The sequence below is a fragment of the Aythya ferina genome, assembly GCF_964211825.1.
Source record: "Aythya ferina genome assembly, chromosome: 4".
NCBI lineage: Eukaryota > Metazoa > Chordata > Aves > Anseriformes > Anatidae > Aythya > Aythya ferina.
Window position 1 is genome coordinate 56,597,869 of NC_140300.1, and position 21,648 is coordinate 56,619,516.

At 38.8% G+C, this 21,648-nt stretch overlaps 1 protein-coding gene across 4 annotated transcripts; it reads right to left on the reverse strand.

Moving 5' to 3' along the window:
* Window positions 1-4,642: 4,642 nt before the first annotated feature.
* On the reverse strand, window positions 4,643-21,456 carry RWDD4 (RWD domain containing 4). 4 transcript variants are annotated; one of them, XR_014692793.1, is made up of 10 exons: window positions 21,400-21,456; window positions 21,149-21,229; window positions 19,361-19,470; window positions 19,106-19,250; window positions 18,176-18,290; window positions 17,137-17,191; window positions 7,469-7,609; window positions 7,011-7,359; window positions 5,562-5,652; window positions 4,643-5,022 (listed from the first exon to the last, which is right to left on the reverse strand). XR_014692793.1 is itself a non-coding variant. In XM_084518520.1 (7 exons), the coding sequence occupies exons 1-7, from the start codon at window positions 21,421-21,423 to the stop codon at window positions 11,801-11,803; spliced, it is 555 nt and encodes a 184-aa protein (XP_084374646.1). In that variant the 5' UTR covers window positions 21,424-21,456; the 3' UTR covers window positions 11,786-11,800. The 4 variants fall into 4 exon arrangements, 3 of the variants coding, with proteins under 3 accessions (XP_084374646.1, XP_084374645.1, XP_084374647.1); XM_084518520.1 differs by lacking the exons at window positions 4,643-5,022; window positions 5,562-5,652; window positions 7,011-7,359; window positions 7,469-7,609 and adding an exon at window positions 11,786-11,825; XM_084518519.1 differs by lacking the exons at window positions 4,643-5,022; window positions 5,562-5,652; window positions 7,011-7,359; window positions 7,469-7,609 and adding an exon at window positions 15,124-16,976 and having other exon boundaries at window positions 17,142-17,191.
* Window positions 21,457-21,648: the final 192 nt, after the last annotated feature.

Sequence of the window (21,648 nt, forward strand, 5' to 3'; positions counted from 1 at the left end):
GAAAGGAAAAAGGGCAAACACACAAAAGAGAGGAAACTGATGTGTCACAAGTCTTTGGGGAAGTCCTCTGATACTTTGAGAAACAAGGCTGTCATATTGTATAAAGAAATCCAAATTCGTTTATTTTCACATTGTGAAAAATGCAATTCCTCTGTCAAAAAAAAACAAAGATTAATCTGCCATCACACAGAGATAAACTTGCTCTAAATATCTGGCACAACAGAGCCAAAATAATATAGGGAGTAATTAGAGAAAGAGCTCCACATGCACTGAAATAAGGCTTCTTCATAATTTCCCTTTATATCCTTTCTTTGTTGTAACTTCACTTCAAATGTATCAGGGGGTTTAATCCCTCACAAAAACTATGCCAAGTGGGATGGCCATTTTTCTAGGCTAGCTTGTTAATTGTACGTTCATATAACTACCTTTCCACCCAACTGATTTTGACTAATTGTTGCTGAATCAAACTAATCCAAACCCTTACTCCAGTGATAATACAGTGATAATACAGAGCAGCTGTGAAATGGCATCTCTTTACATTTAAAGTTTTGAGGCTTTCATGCTGAATAAATGCAGTACATTACTTTTGCAATTTTCATCCATTTCCCACTCGTGGGATCTGAGAGACCACCTGGTTCCTCCAGGTCAGCCACATGGAAGAACACTGGAAAAGACGCTTACAAATGGAAAAAATACGGTGGTTTCACTTGCTTTCCACAAAAAGTCCTTGCTCACTTGACATAAAAATAGTGCTTTCTGACAATTGCTGCACTCTTGACCTGAGACTGCTTTCAGCACTGATGGCTGTGCATATCATGTGCAAAATACGGCAGATTGGAAATACGTGCTTGTGGGGGCTTCTCAGGGGCGCAGCACACAATACACTGTAGCCAGAATTCCTACATGAAGAACATCTCTCAGATATGATAGCTGCAAAAGCTGAAATAATATGAATATTGATTTCCCTTGGTCCCAGAAGTCTGGTTTGGAGCCCTGACTAGCAGATAAAAAAACATGAAGCTCTACAGGCAACAATGCCTGTCCCTTCCTTGGCTTGGGAACAGCACTAGCATAGTGATCAGCATCCCTGCCTGATAAGAAGAGTGTGACTCGTTTGCTCACAATATATTTGACAATATCAGTTTAATAGGACAGCAGGTTTGCAGGTTTTTGTGCCTGGAATGACAACTGGGTTTTAGCTGGGTGCACAAAAATGGAAACAAAATTAGTAAAGCTAAGGACAGTAAAGGTAAAGAAATACCCATGGTGAAATGAGGCCATATTAAAGCCTCATTCAGGCTCAGACATCGCTTATGGCCCCAGAGCTTGCCTGAACTGATCACTTCCAATTAAGCAGCACACTGGCATGATCCAGAAAAACAGTTATGATGACAGTAGGGGCTGAGCAGGGAAGGGAATTTGCACTTGATCTAAAACATTATAGGAAACCATTACTCAAAAGGAAAAGAACACATCAGTTTTACAGACAGGTGAGACATTCCAAGTTTTCTCTACCATGCCATGTTCTACATAAGTTCATGCTGACAAACATAAAACAAACAGCAGCTTGCTGCTGAACTCACAGAGCTCGACCCTGCCAAATGTGCCAGAATTTCCTCATCCCAGTTGTAAACACTTGCCTTTTCCTCCCAACATGTACTGTATTTGTGAGAAAAACTTGGAATTGATATTTCTAGGTAAACAGAAAGAGAGAAAGACTTAGCTAAACACATTTTCCTTTTCATTATTTGCAAATCTTCCAGCAGTCTTACAAGTAAATAAATAACACTTCATGACTTGCGAACAGCAAACCAAACACCATTATTTCATAATGACATTGGAAGTACACATGAAAGTTACCTAAAATGCAAACTAAGTTCTTAAACCAGCTGCCTTATGTGCAAATTTTTCAAATAATTGCAGACACAGGCCTTCATAAATATGCAGAAAAAATGCCATTATCTTCAACTGCATTAGTTAACACTAAACACTTTCAAAGGTAGAGGTCAAAGTCACCAACTTAGTGGAGGTCCCAACAGACCTGTGTAGGTGCAAATCAAAAAATATTCTCGTGTAAGGTATCATGTGTGGATAAAGGAACATCAAAATTAATAGAAAAGGCAAAATTCAATACAAAGGTTTATTATTCCCAGAATCTACCGATCTGATTTTCTAATTCTTCTTCAATTCTTTATTCATAAAATAAAAATATGTTGCAAATGCTATCCTTGCTCAGCAGTAAGCAGGTTGCTGTCTGTGCCAGCTGCCTAGAACCCCCTCACCTGATACCAGGCAAATTGCTCATGCTTTTGGTAGCCTCAAGACCACTTTTAGATGCACTTAAATACAAAGGGATTTTTTTCCAGTACTTTTGAAGTACTTCAGTACTTTATAACACAGCCTTTTGTCTGCAGCTCCTGTATCTTCTGGTCTTTGCTACTTTTCCTCAAATAAGGTTCTTGGCCAAGCTGACGATGTTAATTGGGTGATTTCAATTTTGCCAAAAGTCACTGCAAAGGAATTCAAGATAGGAGGAATGGAATCTGCTGTTGATGGGGTCAATTCCATCTTTGCTCTAGCTTCCATTTTTCTTATAGACACCGGTGCAATGAAGATACAATGAGAGAACAAACCTTTCATGCATGGAAATTAGCTGAATCACCACATAGTGAAAGGCAACCAGTGGTAACTCTTGCTACAACAAAGTAATGTCAGCATTATATCCAGTACACTGATAAATAAGACTTTCTGCACAAGTCGTACTAAATTATTTTCTAACAACCCTAGACGATAGCTTAAGTATTACTGTTTCTACCAGACAGCTTTAGGGTTGCAGCAAGAAAAGAAAATAACATCTCTTCAGACAAGTAATGAGCAAACCCATTTCACTGAGATAAAAGAGAGGAGATGAAGGGGGTGGGATAGGCAGAAGCACAGAGCAGATTTGTGCTCAATAATGTCGTTTTACAAATTACGTTGTGAAGTCCGGAGCCCATACCACAGACAAGAAAATTGATCTAAGATAAAGATTGAAGGAAAGAACTAACATAAGAAGCCAAAACTTGATGCATGGTATCTTGTGTTAAACCTTTTCTCAACATATCAATACAATGCTTTGTCTGTGAGTTCATATAATAGAAAATCATGCCTGAAACCCCAATGAGTCCACTCAGATCTCATTTTGCAGCTGAAAGAAAAAGGTGCTCTAGGCCGTACCTAATACTTCCCTTGGCTTCTTCAGATTTGTGAGACACAGCTGAGTTTGTTACTAATGCAAAGAATTAATAGCAATAAATGAGCAGAAACAGATCTTAATTAAACATAAATGAACAACTGCTTATAAGATTTTGATTCTCGATTTGCATTGCCTTAATTTCATGCCAGTGCCACTGTTTCTGATGAAATTGCTGGTGAAGTGGGGTATCCAGCACAAATGAGGGATGACATAATTTCAGCCTTCAACATCACTCTAACTCATCATGCCTCCTCAAGGATTTAAAATGACATTGATTCTCCCCAGTGTAACTTTTGCTGGTAGATTATTACTGCATTATTAAGCTTATTCTGCAGTAGTAATTTCATTCTCTGCAGTTAAACAGAATTTCACAGCATGTATTTTATTTTGCTTGGCCAAAGTCCAGGCATTTTGCTCCCCTAGCAGGGCCCAAACAGAAGCCTGGAGATTGTAGGAGTTACATACGCTTAATGGACTGAACAGTACATTGAACAGGAAAAGGCATTTATGGTTATGGAGAACTAACATCTTTGAGGTTCTACTTTACTATTTATTACAGCAGTAACACACTCACTTAGGTATTAGTTATCCTACCACAGGTTTCTGCAGAGTGCCAAAACTGGTGATGTCCCTAACTCATTTTATCACTGAAATTAAAATTTCTCCTCTTTTTAAGAAATAATGCATTGCTAATCATTCCAGCTGTGACCTTCTCCTCATTTTGGGTTTCTAGTCTCACCTGTGTAAGAAGTTCAGTAGATGCTTCCTGTCCGAGAGCAAGAGGTGCATATTCCTGAAATATCTTACATACATCCTGGAAAGAGCTCAGCCATTTGCTCGAAGCTTGCTACCTGCATGTAGCTGAAAACCTACCTGTAAAATGTGCCATGAAGACAAGTAAAAGACAAGCTGGGGAACTTACCAGAAAATTAAGAAGCTGCTCTAATCATAAAACATAATTAAAAAACGCAGTTACTTCAGGTAGGTGCTGCACAGTTTGGCAGATAGGCAATATAGTCCCAATGCCTCTGTTTTAATAAGTACACATCTCACATGGGCCTCATCTCTAAAATGGGAGATAAAATCTCACATGGCTATTTGATGATCTTGATACGGGCATTACTAATAAAGATTCAAGAGAAGTTTTCCTTTAAATGATACCTTCTAATACTGCACTTCATAATATAAAGAGAAAAGTGTTGTTTCTCATTTAAATAAAGTTACTATTCATTTGCAGGCAGGAATGTTGAAAGAAACTTTTCAGACTTAGTATTTCTTTCATGCAAGGGCTTAGCAATAAAGCTTCCAATGATTAAAGGAGTGAAGCAATTTCAGACTAATGAAAAATAATCTCCTTAATGGACTGGAAGAAAAAACATTTATTCCTCTACCAAACAACTTCAGAACTAAAGGAACTAAGTACTAACCTGGAAGGCTGCAGTTTATAAATACTTGAAACAAAGTTTTATCCAGTCTGTACTGGTGGTTGAGAAGCTGCAGCTATTCATCACATTCGAGCAGGTTTACGCTCGAGGAATGAGGATGACACATTAAACATTTCAGATGAGCAGGATCTGCTGGAGTTTGATTCTTTGTTAGAGTACATTTCAGTTATATTTTCTTTTGATGATTTGCCAGTTCCCAAAAAGTGTTAAGCAACACCTGCCTGCTAGTCATCCATCTGCACTGCTTCTTCAGTCAGAAGTGCCTCTTTCGACTCCCCACGAGATGCAACACTTAGCATTTTCTTCTATTTATTTCAGTTAGTTGTATTCTTTCAATTATACCTGTAATTAATGTTATTCTTTTATAATCTCCCTGTGATGACAGGATCATCAGGTTTTTGCCCAACAAAAGATTTTGAGTAATGAAAAAAAAAAAGGAACACACATGCAAAGGGAACAAATACAACCCTGATCTTCATACAGTACAAAAGCCAATCCAACAGATTTCTTAGCGTGTGTATCAGTTAAGAATTTATTTCATTACCCTCTTCTTCTTTCATACTCTAGGTTTAAAACACGTACTTTCTTTATACAGTAAAGTCAGCACTTACTGTACCCTCACAAAAAAAGAAAAAAATGGAACCCCTAAATTAAACAAAAAAGATCCCCCAACCCTTACAACTTTTGGAGTTGGAGAACTTTCATCACGCCGTGAAATTAGGATTAACAAAACAACCATAGTTAAAAGCTCAGTTTTTGAGCTTTTATAATTAATCCACCTGATAAATTCAGATTTCATGTTAAACATTATTTGCAAACAATTAATGAATGGCTCTACTACATTTAGGCTGCAGGATGATTCTTTAGGGCTGATTTCTTACCTTTATAGTAGGAGTTTATTTCTCAGCATTGACTGATTTTTATCCTCCAGAAATTTTTGCAGTTCAATCTTTGACCAAGACGATGGTGCATCTGATGTTTAAAAATGCAAAGCAGATAAATATACAAGTTTTGCTTATTGTAGAAAAAAAACTATGTATATATATCAAATACCTTTAAACAGGTATTCACATATGCATCTGTCTTGTCATTTATGGCAGGGTACATGCCAGTTGCAATTATGGCTGTAGAGGTAGTGGTGATCAACGGTAAGTCAGAAACTCCTTCATTTACACTGCTCAAGGAGTTGCTGGTCATACTTTCTGCAAGTATCATATTAATAACAAACCTAAAAAATTCTAACTGAACTAAATTCACTAATCTGAATAGTCTAATTATAATTTCTGAAGATACGTGCATTGTATCCTCATGAAGACTGAGGACATTAATGCTGACATTTAATCCTGAAATCATAAAAATTGAACTGTTCTACAGAAGCTCACTGCTCAAATAGGTGCCCTACTGTGAATTTGCATTGGTTAACTAACTCCTGATTGCTCCCTTGAAGTATAATAACTTCAAAAATATAGTTGAATATAGTTGAAAATGGTTATTTCAGTCATGTTTGATGTATCATGTTGAATTTAAAAGCAGCTTTCAGGTCCTGGCTAATATGTTGTTACATAAAAAGATCAAATTTGTTAGTGGCCTACTCTAGTGAGCAGTACAGCAGCCTTAGGCATGACAATGTTGTTTGCATAGCAGTAATCACGCAGCTTTCACTCCTCTAAAAATGCCATCCATAAAATGGGTGTATAATAGGAGAACTGGACTTTGTGAAAACACGTATTAGAACTTGACGAGGAACCTTGATATTACACTGTGGATTTGTTATGCAGACAGCACTGCAGAGAGGATTTCAGCCTACGGAGCTGAAATAAAGGGAGAACACAACAACACAGGTTTTGAACCATGTTAATCAGTGCATTTCTCACTGTGTGTTGCATAGTTTATTTTTAGTTACAAATTTATTTATTTATTTATTTATATACATTAATGACAAATAGCTTTTGGCAAAAGCTTCATTAATATGTCATTTGAATCCTTACGACAACTAGATTTTCCAGAAACTTTCTGGAAAGCGAAGTCAAAGTTGTTCCTCTATATTCCTGAAGAACAAGACTAAAGTACAGAATGTCATAATACTCTAAAATTACATTCATATCAGGTAAACAACTTTCTTCATAGTAAAGTCTATAACTCTCTTTGACAGCACTCCACCTACTTAAAAATCATTTTGACTGTTTTGTGTCTGCAATATGACCTACTTTATACAATGAGTATACATAGACATGCTATCCTGTAACTAAGCTAAGAATGAGGGCTTTTGTATACTAAAATTGACAAATATTATCATAAGCAATTCAAATCCTTAGATTAAAAATTCTTACCATGCTTAGAAGTTTCTGAGTAAAAATTACTTTTCCATAAGCTGCCCACTTTTTTCTTTTGTGGAAGAGTTTAATGACAATGCAGATGAATTACATAGAAGTTTGAAACCTTCCATTTTCTTTTAATTGATGTTGTTTTGCCCTATGTCATTGCTTTCCCCTTCTTTCATTGTGAAACCACAAAATTCCACGAGACAGTCTCTGCAATTTCTTACAGCACTTTTCGGAAAAAAGGATTAAAAAATAAATCAATGGAATGACAACAGTAGGAGTTGTTCACAAATATTCAAATCACTCTTCTGTGGCTATCAGCAAATTGTAGACTTCCAAGGTTCCAGAATCCTGAATTCTGTGCAGAAAACAGAAGAACAATATGTATGGAGTCCATGAGATGAGGGGTTATTTACGCTGACTTCTCAACAATCTTCAAACAGCAAAGAAAACTACTATCTACCCACCTGTTATTTAGTTGTGATTGTTGAATTTTGTAATTAATGGTTCTCAAACACCTCCATTGCAACATTGAGTTGCTCTGCTTGCTTAGGTTGCAGCATTTCTTTCACACTTCCCATCTCACCTCCACGGATACACACGGGTTTCTCTGGTAAATATACACCAGATCTCAACATACTGAGCTCAAAAGTAAGAATTATTGCTACCAATATGTGAAAAAAATAATACATTAGAAGCACAGCAGGAAAAATATTTATTTATTTTTCCTATAGGAGGGAGCAGAATAGAAGTATTTTGTTTTCTAGCACATCTTCTTTTTCTCTGGTCTAAACTGTTTTCAAGTTTTGTATTTCTAGAGGGAAACTATTGTCATTAGCAACATGCTGTTACACCAGCTTATTACATCAGTTTTGCAGCAACAAGGCCGCTAGAAGCTTACAGTGTTTTACGGAGGAGGCGGCGGCTAGGGAAGGAGATAACTGAAAAATAGTATCCAAAATATAATTTAATTCTTAATTGTAACTTCTAAATGAGCAGGGTTCTAAAGATAACTAAATTCTACTCAGCAAAGATTGTACTGCCCCAAATGAACTTCACGTTTATAGACATTACCATCTATTTTGTAACAGGCTGTCCCTCAAAGCAGGAAAGTAATTGTTTGGTTTTATGGGTCTTGGCACATTTGTTCAGATTAAGCAGAAAAACAGTAACTGTTTTTTCAAAATACTTTCACACTCTTAGGGAGTGGTACTGAAAATGCAAGATTGGTTCCTGCTCTGGGAGTTCCCTGCAGTGCTGCTGTTCACTTCCTAATAGTACCACCTGGCAGCAGTAACAAGGAAACAAGCTGTCCTGGGAGGTTGTGCAATCTCTTCTTTGAGGATGTCAACACACAGTGAATAAAAGGCACTGGTGACCTGCTGCAGCACTGCCACCAGCCCTCCTGTAAAAGGGAGGTCAAACCAGGTGACTTCCAGAGGTTACTTCCAGTCTGCACCTCTGTGATTCAGTATGCGGTTACTAGGCTATTCACTGGAAAAAATAATAATTAAAAAAAAATACATAAAATTTTACCCTCCATTTGTGTTTAACAACCAAGCTTTTCCTGTCTTCTGGAGGTGTTTTGTTTTTTTAAATTCTAATTTCACTTCAGGTTGGAGACACTACATATAGGACAAGGACTAAACAGTACAACCAATTGTACACATCAACAGGAGCAAATTTTCTGGCTATTGACTGTTTCTCTCACATCGGGCAGCTTTGAATCTCTTCCAGCCTAAGGAGAGCTCACAGGGGAGATCAAAAGTTCAAGAAGTTGAACTTGATGCCTCTGGTTATGACAATCAAGCAAAGAAGGTATAAATGATGGTTGTACACTCTCCAACAATGTTTTGTGAAGAAGATACTATCCACACGAATTACGTACACTTTTGGTCCTCCATACTGCACAGACTGGCATATTTTGAGCAATGGTATATGTTGTGGCTGTGCTTGCATTCTGGATACTCCAACTTTTAACCTCATCCAGTAACTAAAGAGGACTGACCTTCCTCAGCCTTCCCCCAACTTCGTCCAGCACCTGAGAGCTGTACAGAGTACAGTTACCCAGCATGTGGTTTGCTAATCACTACAGACACATCCCAGAGCACTCTATGAAATGCCTGCACCAAAGAACACATCTGTTCTATTCATCCACTCCCCAGGTAGCTGCACATATGCCTAGGCTCAGAAGCCCAGACACTAAATGCCCAGAGCTAACACAGATCTGTACACAGCAGCACTCCAGCTTACGTGCAGACTTCTGAGGTTCTCTGCCAAACGGAACAGGTGCTGTGAAAACAAACAATCCACCAGCGGTACACAGATAAGCAATCATTGCTTTTTCTTGGAAGGACGACCCACGCAGATTCCGCTATTGGTGGTTTATAGACACAGTCTCTTTGCTTACACCAACAGCAGGCATTCTGCTCCAGTATCGGCTGCTGTTACCAAAGGAGGGAGGCATCCACCCAGGGGCCTCTGCTAACACTCACCAAAATTTGTGCAACTTTCCCAGACACGAGTATTCCGCTGAGAGGCAGTGAAAGCAGCCTGAGGTGGGTGGGTTGAACCAGACTCTGTCCTTATCAGCTGTCAACACATTTATAAAACATCAGCGAGGTTACAGGTTATCACATGCATATCAAAGGCTGCTGTAAATAAATATTGTCCAGCACTACTTTGCCTATAGGTGTTTGAAGAAGGCAGTACCCTAAAACTGTCCGTCCTCCGGGCTGAGTAAATTCTCACTACAAAAACAAGGAGGTGAAAGAACCAATTAATATAAAACTAAAACAAAATATTGAGCAGAACCTGAGATAAAGCCCAAGTGTATGAGTATCACTATGAATTATTAGAAGAGATTCAAATATTCATATATCTCATTAATGCTACTCTGCACCCAAAGAGGGAGAAGACTTCTGAACCATGAGGAAGAATGTATACAACCTCTACAAGTCTTACTACTGTAGGATAGAAAAATGTAGGCTAGAAACCAAAGGAAAGGAATAAAAGTTCTTCCTCATCAGCTCTTCGAATCACCTGACTTAGCAGGCACTCAACGCATGCATGCACATTGGCTGATAGGCTAACATCTGCTTGTATCCAAAACATTTAAAATATCAAAATAAGCAAGAATGGAACATCTAAAAATAGCGGATCCACAATCATCTTGTAGAATTTCTCCCTTTTAACTTTTTCATACTGATTGCAATGTGTTAACCACATCCAGGTAGCCTTTGTGGACAGCTTGCCCGTACATTTCTTTCTTTGCAGAGGTAAGCAGTATATTTCCTTCCATCCTATGAAAAGGATACCACTAGAGCTCATTAACAGATTATTCTGAATCTGCACTGACTGCTATAACATGAATTTTACCGAAAGCAATGCTTAATCACATGGATTATAGCTACATAATTAACCTAAAATTATCCATAAGCATTTATATGCCACAGTTTCACTGCATGGACACGGACTGAAGCAGACAGTAATGCTGCTCATGTCCAGGCAGTTTTATTAAATCAGACTCCTTTGCCTCTGCACCTGGACATCCTTTTTCAAATGTCCACTTTCTTCCAGGGACATCTTTGCTAATTTATTTACTTCCACAAAGTGAAAGTCTTCTTTCCTTTTCCAATTTAGGAGCATAGAAAAACTCAGGTCTTTGTCATACTTTCCAACTAGCAGGGACACTAGGAAGCAAAGCATGAAGCATCTGCTTGGAAACTACTGGCAGTCAAGCACGTAGTCACATAAGGAAATCGTTCTGTGCATTCTTTTTCACATAAACGTCACGTGGGTAGCTTTAATTTTGGTGTGTCCTTACCTCTGAACAAGACTGATTTCCTCACTTTGTGTGTATTTGTGACTTTAGCACAATTTTAATCGAGGAAATAAGCTTCTATACTACATGCTGTACTTTTATTGTCTAAAGACATGGAATGAGGGGAAAAAATAATCATATGCTGTACGCCAGTTAACTGAAACTTGGTAATATTCTAGCACTGATCTTCAGAGAAGAATATAAAATTGATAATGCTGTGAAAACGTATTACCCATCTACTGAAGCTGTATACTTTCCATTAGACTTTTATCAACGGGAAGCTACAATTTCCCTGTACTATTATTATAAAAATCTCTCTTCAAGGTCAACTGAACCATAGTTTTTCTGTAAGTAGATATCATATGGTTCCCTGTGGTGGAGAGAGTAGCTCTTTAGATAGTAATGCTGTCTTTGCACTTGTTTTTCCTCCAGGAAATCATAAAATGCATTACTGGTGACACTTATATGACTTAAAGTGATATCCCGCTCTGAACACTGACTCCATACTAGACTATGGTTATTGCCTCTGGGTGACACTGTAACAGACACTTGTTTTGGAAGGAAAGATTATCTTTTCTTGAATGATATCTTCCAAGCTCATCCCAGAATGACTCCTTTTACCGGTCATTACTGGTAATAAAGATCCTGGGCGTGAAATTATGTCCTCAGAGATACCCACACAAGCCCACTGCCCTCCACTAAGGTAGTGCAGATAGAGTTTGGCTGTCTGTCACTGGTGTGACTTTATTGGATCCCACAGCTAGCAACTTGCAGTACGCAATCACAGGGTTTTCAAATTTCTGCCATATTGTAAATGTGAGTACTTAAAACACGTACTATGAATAATAGGCATGAATGCTCAGACACCGTGGCATGGAATACCTACGTAAAACTTTAAAGTAGATGGATGAACTTTCAGTCTTACATAGGACACTGGTACCAGCATTTGCACTCTCATGTGTCTTGTGTAATTCAGCTATCTGGAGTCACTCCTCACTTTGCTCTTAATGAAAACGAGAGAGAGAACAGTTAATTCTTTCATCCTTGTCAAACATTCTGACATGTTTTTACAGTGCTGGTCAACACTTTTTGTCTTAACTAAGAGCACAACAGATTTTCAGAGGTTACTTGGACGGTCTTGAAAGAGTAACAGGAAGCGTAGCAGTGAGACGAGAAGTTCTTCTCACAACCATTTAAGAGCCCCGTTCTGAGACAAAGCCAAACCTATGTTGGTGAAAGAATAGGTGTCAATAATAGAAAATCTATGAACCTCTTGTCTTCTGCCATATCCCAACCTTCTGAAGTGTATAGCTCCACAGCTGTAAGCTTTGCTTTTTGCTGTTTTATTGCCCTGCAGCAATAAAAAGTTTTATCTCCTGTGTGCTTCCTTCCCTCTCCATTTCCTCCTCTGATCCTTCCAGAGTTCTCACACCTCTGTTATTTTATCTGTTGAACGAACATCTCCTTCCCCCTTCATTCCACCGCTGAGCACAAGCACTGAGGGTGCCATCCCATAAGCCACGCAGCACAGCCGAAGGAAACAATTTCCAGAGGAGAACTATTCTTGGTGCAGCCCAGCTCACATGAGTTTCACTGCACCAAGTTCACCGTGCAATCTGGAACCACTTGTGTTGCCTCAGCTAAAAGGAGGATAGCCGCCTCCCTCTGCTTTTCCACCAGACATTGGGCACCAAGAAATGATGTTGTTTTTTCCCCTTATCCTTCTTTTAGTCCCCAAAATCTCAAAGCATACCCAACTGATGAGCGAGAACTACCCACCTCACACCCCACCAGCTGCGGTGGCACTGCAGATGGCAGCAGCCTTGATTTCACGATCAGCTCTGCTTTTCTTGGCAGAAAAAACAAAAACAGAAATAGGTGGGGGAAAATGACATTTCAGGGGACACCCCCCTTCTAAATAACAAGCAAACAAACCACAAAATGCTGGGGTTTGAAGAGTTTAAACTACATATACTACTAAAACTTTAAGAACCAGAACATTTGAGTTGGAGAACTTAGCAAATTCATTTAAGTCATTTTAGGTGTTAAGACAGAACTGTAACAGTAAATTCTTAGAATTTAATCCTTGTTCAACAGGGAGTGAACTGATCACAAAACAGCAGCTTTCCAAAGCATTCGAAATATTAGCCAATTCAGATACATGCTGAAAGGCTTAAGAAGGAAACCGATATTTTAAGTTAAATTGCAGTTTAAAAGATTAAAAACTTCATTTAAGCACCACCTCCATTTTCTGCACCAAGTCTTTCCGAGGAAAACCTTTGAGATTTATTTGAGAAGGGGGGGGGAAAGCTTACTTATGTTTTTTCTTCTTTGCTTAAGCAGAAGGGCTTTGCCAAGTGCTTACTGCAATACCGCCACGCATAAAAATTACTATTATTTTTGAAGTCCCTTCAACCAACGCCTCTAATGCTTCAGTAAAACCAGTCATGTACGTGCGTTATGGAACATTTCCAGACTGACAAATCCCTTTTTAATCATCCTGCGTCCTGAGCCCTACTACTTCTACTTTACTGCTACTAGGACATTTATCTTCTCTCTCCAACCAAAGCTCAAAACCAGAAAATTTAAATAAATGGTGTAGCCCTGTAATCTAAGTGACTCTTGCCCTACAGAAATGAAGTACAAATCAGTTTTTCCACTGCCTGCGACATTAGTTTACTTAAAAAAAGGGGAACAAGGTATTTTCCAACAGTGTTTAAAACTCAGTCACTCCCTAGTCACGTTCTCTATTTATAGGTGTCTCATTTTCAGAGACACTGATGTGTCTTTCTTACTAAAAATCATCATTTTCCCTTCCCTCAGTTTCCAGTGCACAGGCTTCTCCTTAACACCGAGTACCTAGATTTTTTCTGGCCCACTTCCAGCTATCATGTCGTAATATAAAACGGTCAAACAAAAATTACCTTTCAAATTTTACACAGAAAGGAAGGACTGACACAAGTATTCCCAAAGCAAAACGACTCCCCTGAAAGTAGATTTCCGAACACACATTCTAAATCCCTGCTAGCAGAACCAGAGGAGATTGCTAGGGCATCTTCCTAAGAGCACGTGATTTAAAGGCAGACAAAAAGCTGAAATATCAGGCATTTCACAAGGTTAACAAGTTTACTGTTACACATGGTAGCTTCGTAAAAGCAAGATATGGTTCTTATTTTGTCCTTCCCCCATGCTCCTTAACTAATCTATTCAGACAAATTGTCATGGCAACTCCATTTAGACACCAAGGATACTAGCAAAGACGAGTCAATTCCCCTTGGAGAGAATTTGAATAGCGAAAGCCGTACACACTCCGATGCTGGCAGAGACAAAAACTCTCAACGCCCTTCCCTGTTACCGGATCACAGGCAACATCACCTTCTCCCTGCAGTGTTACTCCTGCTCGGGTTGCAGCCACGAGCCTCCGCTCTGGGTCAAACACAAGACCACAGCATTTGGATAAAGTCCTACCTTGCGTACTTTACTAGGCTTTACTAAATGTGATTGGAGTTCAAAAAGTAACCAGATATTCCAAAATCAAGCATTTGTTAAGAATCGATAGTTTTCTTTATTAAAAAGGCACACATCTTCCCACTGTAACTCTACAGTTTCAGTAAAAACTACCCGTTCTTATTGGACAATGGCAGCGCAGACCATATTTCTTCCAGACCTCTTCAGTTTCTTCAGAAGAGTGAAAACATAGAAGAAATTAATTTTTTTCCCTTCATCTGCAGTCACAGCATTTCATAGAACTTTTTTCTTTATATTTATATCGTACAGACAAGCAGTAACTTTGCAGTATATTTAGTCTATCCTCCTCTGATAAAAGAAGGAATTTAAGAGAATAAGAGAGCTGTAGGAGTGTATGTTGTGTATAAGCTCCCTTGACCTAAGCAGGAGGAAAAACACTTCCTCTCCATCAGCTGAAGTCCTAACTTGACAGCTGTGTAAGCTGTCCTGTATTGGCTGCACAGGCTCTTGTCTCAGCACCACTGATCAGAGCACCCAGCCCAACGTTCGTTTCACTACGTGCTGTGCATAGCTCACGCAGCAGATTGCACTCTTTCAAAGAGGCATTGGACTTGGTGTGATGGCTGTTTTCCCATGTTTCTTAGTGGGATGATTATTCTCTTATTAGTAACAAACACAGCTACCCTGAAGAACACAAACATATACTGTAAGAAGGAAAATTATCTGTCAATTGTTAGGAACACTTTCTTGGTAAGAGAAAATCCTTTGCAAGTTCAAATGCAGCCTCAGAAGTACAATATGTACAACAGGAAAAAACAAACACATACCACAGCAGATAAATAGGTATTTATTAAAGTTCATCTCAAATCAAACAAAAATAATAAAGGACATTAAGGCATCTTGTATTCAATAACCATTCATATGGTAAAGATGACATCTCTTTCTGATACGAGAGCAGACTAGGAAAAAAACATTTTCCCAACACATTTGTCAGAGTGCTGACTTGACCCACTGTTTTACCATTCCGCCAGCAAACCTCTCCAAAGAATAATCATTTCTCCAACAAAAGAGCTACAAAACCCCAACACTCACTGAGACACACACAAGATAGCACTCTCCCCTCCCCTAAGACACACAAACTTCTATAAGGATGCACACTGGAGAAAAGACACACAGATACATGCCGTAGAGGATAAAACATTCATGTTGTAACCACTCGCTTTTGAGTGGACTTGTCTTTGCTTTCAATAGTATTTGCTATTTTAGCCAATAACTACTGAAAACAGAACTGCAAATTCTAGTCAGTATTATGATGCAACAATTTTTATGTTCGCCTTCTACATTTGTGTTAGATAAACAAATGACAAACGTTTTTCTTTCCATGGAATAATTTATTTTGACAAATTATGCTGTCAAGCAACTAATCACTGTTATAGTGCTTTTTTCTTCCATTGGAATAAGAACATCAAGAAATGTTTATAGTATCACTGGGTTCACTATAACAGGATTCTACTACAAAGTAAAATATAAATTATTAAACACTGCATATAGCACTATTCACTTCGGCACATTCATTCTCTATATCCTTTGTCACATTTTTACCTTCGTTTAAGGCAAGTTTTGTTTCCAAAGAAGACCACAGTCTCTAGATAAACTTATATGACTAAGTTTACGAGTTAGGAAATTGAGTTTTATAAAATATTTACTTCAACAAATAAGAAAGTTATTAAGAGAAAGATGGTGACCCAAAATTGCACTGTATTAAAAGGTGGAGTCCTTGTACCAAAGTCCTTTATTCATCATCTTTAGAACCAGTTTTGCTTAACTATAAAAAGAGACACAAAAAGAAAGTGTTCAAAGTTTAGACTGCCATTCCATTTATTAGGAAATAAGAACAACATTTCCACCTTACATAGACCACATGGATTTTTAATTAATAATACAGACTGATTGTGCTACTGTATCAAGAGATTGAAATGCATCGAGTTATTTCTTAAGCTTAAGCACTAAATAAGCTTATTTCCTGAACCTGAAACTATCTTCATGCATTTTGCAAATTACTTCCAAAAAATACAAAATGAAGTGCTGCAATTGATTTAAAACAAATAAAAACAAAACTAACACACACCAAAACAAACAAACAAAAAAACTAAACCACAACAAAAACTTCAGGGCACTCTATTTGCTTTGAAGATTCTCATCTCCTCTCCAAAATAAAACAGATGCAGTAACCTAAAAATGTATCTCCACACATCTCCAGAAGAGATTCCATACGGTAATTTGCACAATACAAAAGCAAACATTAACTTTTTTTTTAAATCAAAGTTTCTAATTACTAAATGTAGTGCACCTATCGAGAAATGTATCTGGAATCCAAAACACCCACTACAAATAGCCTCTTTGGACTTGGGAGAACTCTACCTAAAACCACCATCCTCATTTGCTCAATGTTATTTAACAACTGGAAGTGGTGTTAGGCCTTTATGCTGACAATTAATTATAATTGTATGAAATAAAATCATTTGTTAATAAAATTGTCAAGCAGCTACGCTGGTTTCCAATAAGCAAGGAAAACCAATATAGAGCATGAGAAATACATGAACTAGAACCTAAAACGGGCAGTAGTTGTTACTGTTTCTGTAGATCTTTTTAATATTAAAAGATAACTTGAAAATACTTACATGCTGGATGTACATAGAAACAAATCAGACACCACAGTCAAATCCCAACAAAGTTAGGAAGAAAAGCAAGAAAAAAATCAGGTAAGTTTTCTTCAGATATAAGTACACATTATTTTAATGCACATAGACAGTATTTTCATAATACTGCATATCATAAAGTCACATTACCTTAATTACATCCACCCAGTTCCATCCTCGAGGAAGCTCCCCTTTGTGATCTGCAGAACAAGGTGGTTTTATTTTCAATACACAAGCTACAGATAACCTTTATCTTTCTTTAAAATCAACACAAAATTCTCAAGAGACTGAAGTCTTAATTCCACCATTACAAAGCCACGAAGACAAAAAAAAACAACACGTTAATGTCTTGAACACATCTTGTTCTTCAAAGTCATTCGTTTAAATAAAAATGACTCAAGACAGTCCACCTGATTTATAAGGCAACTCTAAAACGAGCTGGGTTAACTACCAGTGATACATTCTGAAAAAGAACAAAATTTTACAAAGATTTTCCTTCACAAAGATTTTCCCTAATAAGGTCAATATTAAAAATGCCAGTTATGCATTCAGATTAGATAAATGATACACAGAAATGACTATCATGGGGTATAATTTATTGCTGCAATAATATAATATTATCCCAATCATTATTAACAATTAAGTTTGAACACATAAAAGTCGTCAGCAGGACTTGTCAAAATACTGAATATTTTTCTGTCAAAAATGCCATGTTTCACTGAAATCGGGAAGTGTCTACAAAAACACCTCCATTTTGAAGATACAAGCTAAAGATTTCATTTTGAGTTACAAAGCAAATGGTTACATTTAGAAATTACTTTTTTATAACGTGAGTTATTTATCTGGACCCATCAACAAAATATACACCTTTCGTTGAAAGGGAATTTTTAGATGTCCCAAAAAGTACGTTTGAGAATTTCACTTCTGTCCCAAATTGAAATAAAAAATGAAATTAATCAGCAACATCTTCAAGTCCCTACTGTCTAGGAAGTTGCTTCAGCCAGAACAAACATCTTGGGCAAAATTAATTAATCTAAACCAAACAAAACAAAACAGAGACCACGGATTTAAAGCAGTTAATCCTACATGCAAATAAATAGTGATTCTGACTCAATGAAGATGCCACTGCTGTAAAAGTTGGAGTCTCACACTGCTCAAGCAAAACAATACTATAGCAGACAAACCTGTTTTGTCAGCTAGCTTTCGTTTCTGGGTTTTGGATAACTGCTCCTTTTTGTCCTTTTTCTTACTTGCTGGCCCATCAGGAGTTCCAATCGCAATACTATTGCTTACAGAAGTCTGAGAAGGATGAAAATTGTTGTTAGTATTTTGTATGTTAGTTCATCTATCGTACTTCAGAAGCCAGTAATAATACAGAGTACGAACACAGATTGCTCTGTGTGTGATTACTGAATCTGACATAGTAAAATGTCTTGACTGTCAAAAAAACAGCAATGCCATCAGCTGTCAGCAGCTTTTAATCAACACACAATCATGACAATCAGAACCACATGGAGGAGACTGGAATTATTTCCTTTCACAGCTGCAAGGGGCACTTCTTACACTTTGTAAATTTGATCATGGAGTTTGATCTGAATGGATTCAGATTTCCAAAATAGGAAAACCATTCCTTCTTCCTCAAAGCAAGTCTGCAGCACCACAATGGCAAATAATATCCTTACACATCAGGAAGCAATATGAGAAGGAAAACATAGAAGCCTAAAATAGACTCAGCCTGACTCACTGAAGACCCTAGAGGTGCATTTATGCAATCCACGACTTCCCAGGAAGCTTTCAATAATTTGCCCCCAGGCAGACACCTTTCATCTGCTCTCTGTAGTTTTGCTTCTGCTCCATGCCTCCATTTTTATGTCACTTTGTAAGACAGAACTACAGCTCATAACATTGGCAGTGACAGCAAAATAACAATTAAGCATAACAATTACGACCACTGAGCACTGGGGCACCGTACCACACTACATGCCACTGTTTGTACCTAACACATTTGTACCCGATGTACTAACACCTTAAAGATAGAGCAATGAAGCATTCAGAGTTGGAATAACCATTTCTGTGGTTTTAAAAGGAAGAGATTAAAATCTAAACTTACTCACCACAGTGTTAACAGGCTGATTTTCCATGAACAGCTCTTTATTATCTTTGGCATATTCAAAAAGTGTGTAAGTCATAGCAGTTCCAAGATTAGCTTCAACTTCTACCATCAATTTATCCAATATGCTTTGTTTAATAGCTGAAGATCTGAAAGAAATCATAAAACTCAATGATGATCTAGACAGAATAAGAAAAGCTTGTCAACCAAAAAGCCCTCACTTAAAAGACTACGGAGTGAAGCTGTCACAAGGACTTACATTGTGTTGTTGAAAAAAGCATCCATAGATAAAATCGGTGCTGTTTGTGGATATGTTTCTGGCCAAGAAACTTCTATTAGAAAGGCTTTTGGATCTCCATTTTCACCTATCTGAAGGAAAAAAGAAAAAAAAAAAATCAGTAATCAGCTTCCAGTCACTCATTAAAGACTGCAATGCCAATACATAAGTTTCTCACTTCTCTAAGACCAACCAAATTATTTAAGGTAACAACTCTTTTCATAAAGCTACCAGTCAGAAAATAAAACTTTTATCCAGAAAGAGTATTAAACTTACGATTTGAACATTCATCTCTAACCTACAGTTTCTACTCTAGGAAAAGCAAATTAACTCTCTCTCTCTCTCTCTATATATATATATACACACACATACATGTATTTTGAAGTTATTTCAGTTGCATGTCTGTGCCAGCAGAATGACCTAAATTTAGCAGCACCTGTTTTAGAGGTGAAATAAATAAAACTTTAAGTCAGGCATCTGCAATATTTATCAAGACAACACCTACATTGTTTCTATCCAGTTCCCAGTGGTATCAAGAAGAAAACTGGTAGTGTGGTTTACAGTTCTCCCTTTCTCAGGAAAAGCACTGTCTGCACACTGAGCAAATCCATGCAGAAAGCTGCATGTCCATGCTCCTCCTGTCAACACAACCTAAAAACAGAGTAGCCTTACTTCAAATGATGTTACTACATTTTCCCAGTGTTTGAAAAAGTCTTTCTTTCATCTCATTTTCTTAGCACACTGATTACAAAACATCTTTATGTGTGAGACGTGTCTGAGACAGATAAGGCTCAGAAAAATAGCATATTAATTCTTTGACCTTGTCATGCATTTACTTGCACTATGCCTTTTCATAACACAAATTTTCTTTCACAGGAATGTGTTATTGCCTTCATCTGACACTAAGCTTTATGGTATTTCAATTGAGTTCTCCTAATTTTTGACAGTTTTTTAAAAATTACAAACAACTAAATCTATCAAAACGTAGAACAATATCCTCTGGACTTGCAGGCAGGTCACAATCACTCTTCTGAGAAAATTAAGTTTACTTAGACCAGTCCTATCAGTGAAGGAACGCTGCACTTACACAAAACAGGATTCAAGTGCTATTTATTAAATCAACCTAGCTTGCTACAGTTACCAATGTCGTTCTGAAGTTACTTGAGAGCTGCAAAAAAGTGACTTTAGATGCTTTCTCCCTGCTACAGTGGGGAGCAAACGCAGAGCATTTTCGGGCGTCTCTGTAAAGCTCCATGGCACCACAAAGACCTGCCTCTGCCCCTGCCCAGAACAACTTCCAGGTCTTCAAATTTGAATAAAGTTGAGTATATAATAACAACAGAAGCTGTTTTAGAATAGTCTTTCAGAGATTAGTTTATACTCATAGGGCAATTTATATGGACTTGAGTTTTGAACTCCAGGGGCATCCAGGAGTAAATATTTGATCAACAGAACACCTGATCAACACAATGCCAGAGCTTTTCCTTACAGCTCATTCTACATTTCCTCGAAATGAAATGCAATTATTTTCAAGCGTCTATTTTGGTATCTAGCACCTTTTTTTTTAGAGAAAACTGCCAGAAGCTGCGAGAGGGGCGGTGCAGGCAGGCTGCTGGGAGGAGGCTCCTCAGCCGGCGGGCAGGCTCCCCGGGGAAGCAGTCAGGGCTCGGAGCCTGTCGGGGTTCAAGGAGCGGCAGGACAACGCTCCCACACACGGGGTTTGATTTTTGGGGCCCGGGGATGGAGTGGACGAACCTCGCGCCGCCTTACCCGGTACTGGAAGGACACGGGGCTGAGCTCCCTGAAGCAGCCGTCGCCTTCGTAGATGGAGCGCAGCGCCTCCAGCTCCATCTGCGGGGCGGGCAGAGCACGGCGTTACCCACCAGCACAACCCCACACCCCTTCCTCTTCCTCCTCCTCCTCCCCACACCCGCCTCAGGGTGACCGCAGGGCCGGGGGTGCCCCGTCCCTAAGATGGCGGCCGGGGGCACGCAGCCCCCCCCCTCCCCCCATCCCCTCACCTCCTGGTCCTCGTTGGCCGCCATGGCGCGCGCCACGCGCGCTCCCCCCCCCTCCTCCCTCCCGCCCACCCGCCCCCGCCTCAGCCGGGCTGCCGCGCACGCGCCGCCCGCCCCCCTATGACTCGAGGGGCGGGACAAGTCGGAGGGACTCTGATTGGCCCGCTGGGCAGCAGCGTGGCCGCTGATTGGCTCCTCCCGCTGCCCGTCAGAGGGAGGGCCGGCACCCTTGCCCCCGGGGCGGCTCCTGCT

What these genes read in the sequence shown, in the direction of transcription:
- RWDD4 (XM_084518519.1), bottom strand. Translation starts at nt 21,423, where the DNA reads ATGGCGGCCAACGAGGACCAGGAG. An exon ending in CGGCCAACGAGGACCAGGAG is followed by an intron (nt 21,230 to 21,399) that starts GTGAGGGGATGG and finishes CCCGCCCCGCAG; the next exon opens with ATGGAGCTGGAGGCGCTGCG. An exon ending in CCGTGTCCTTCCAGTACCGG is followed by an intron (nt 19,471 to 21,148) that starts GTAAGGCGGCGC and finishes TTTTTCCTTCAG; the next exon opens with ATAGGTGAAAATGGAGATCC.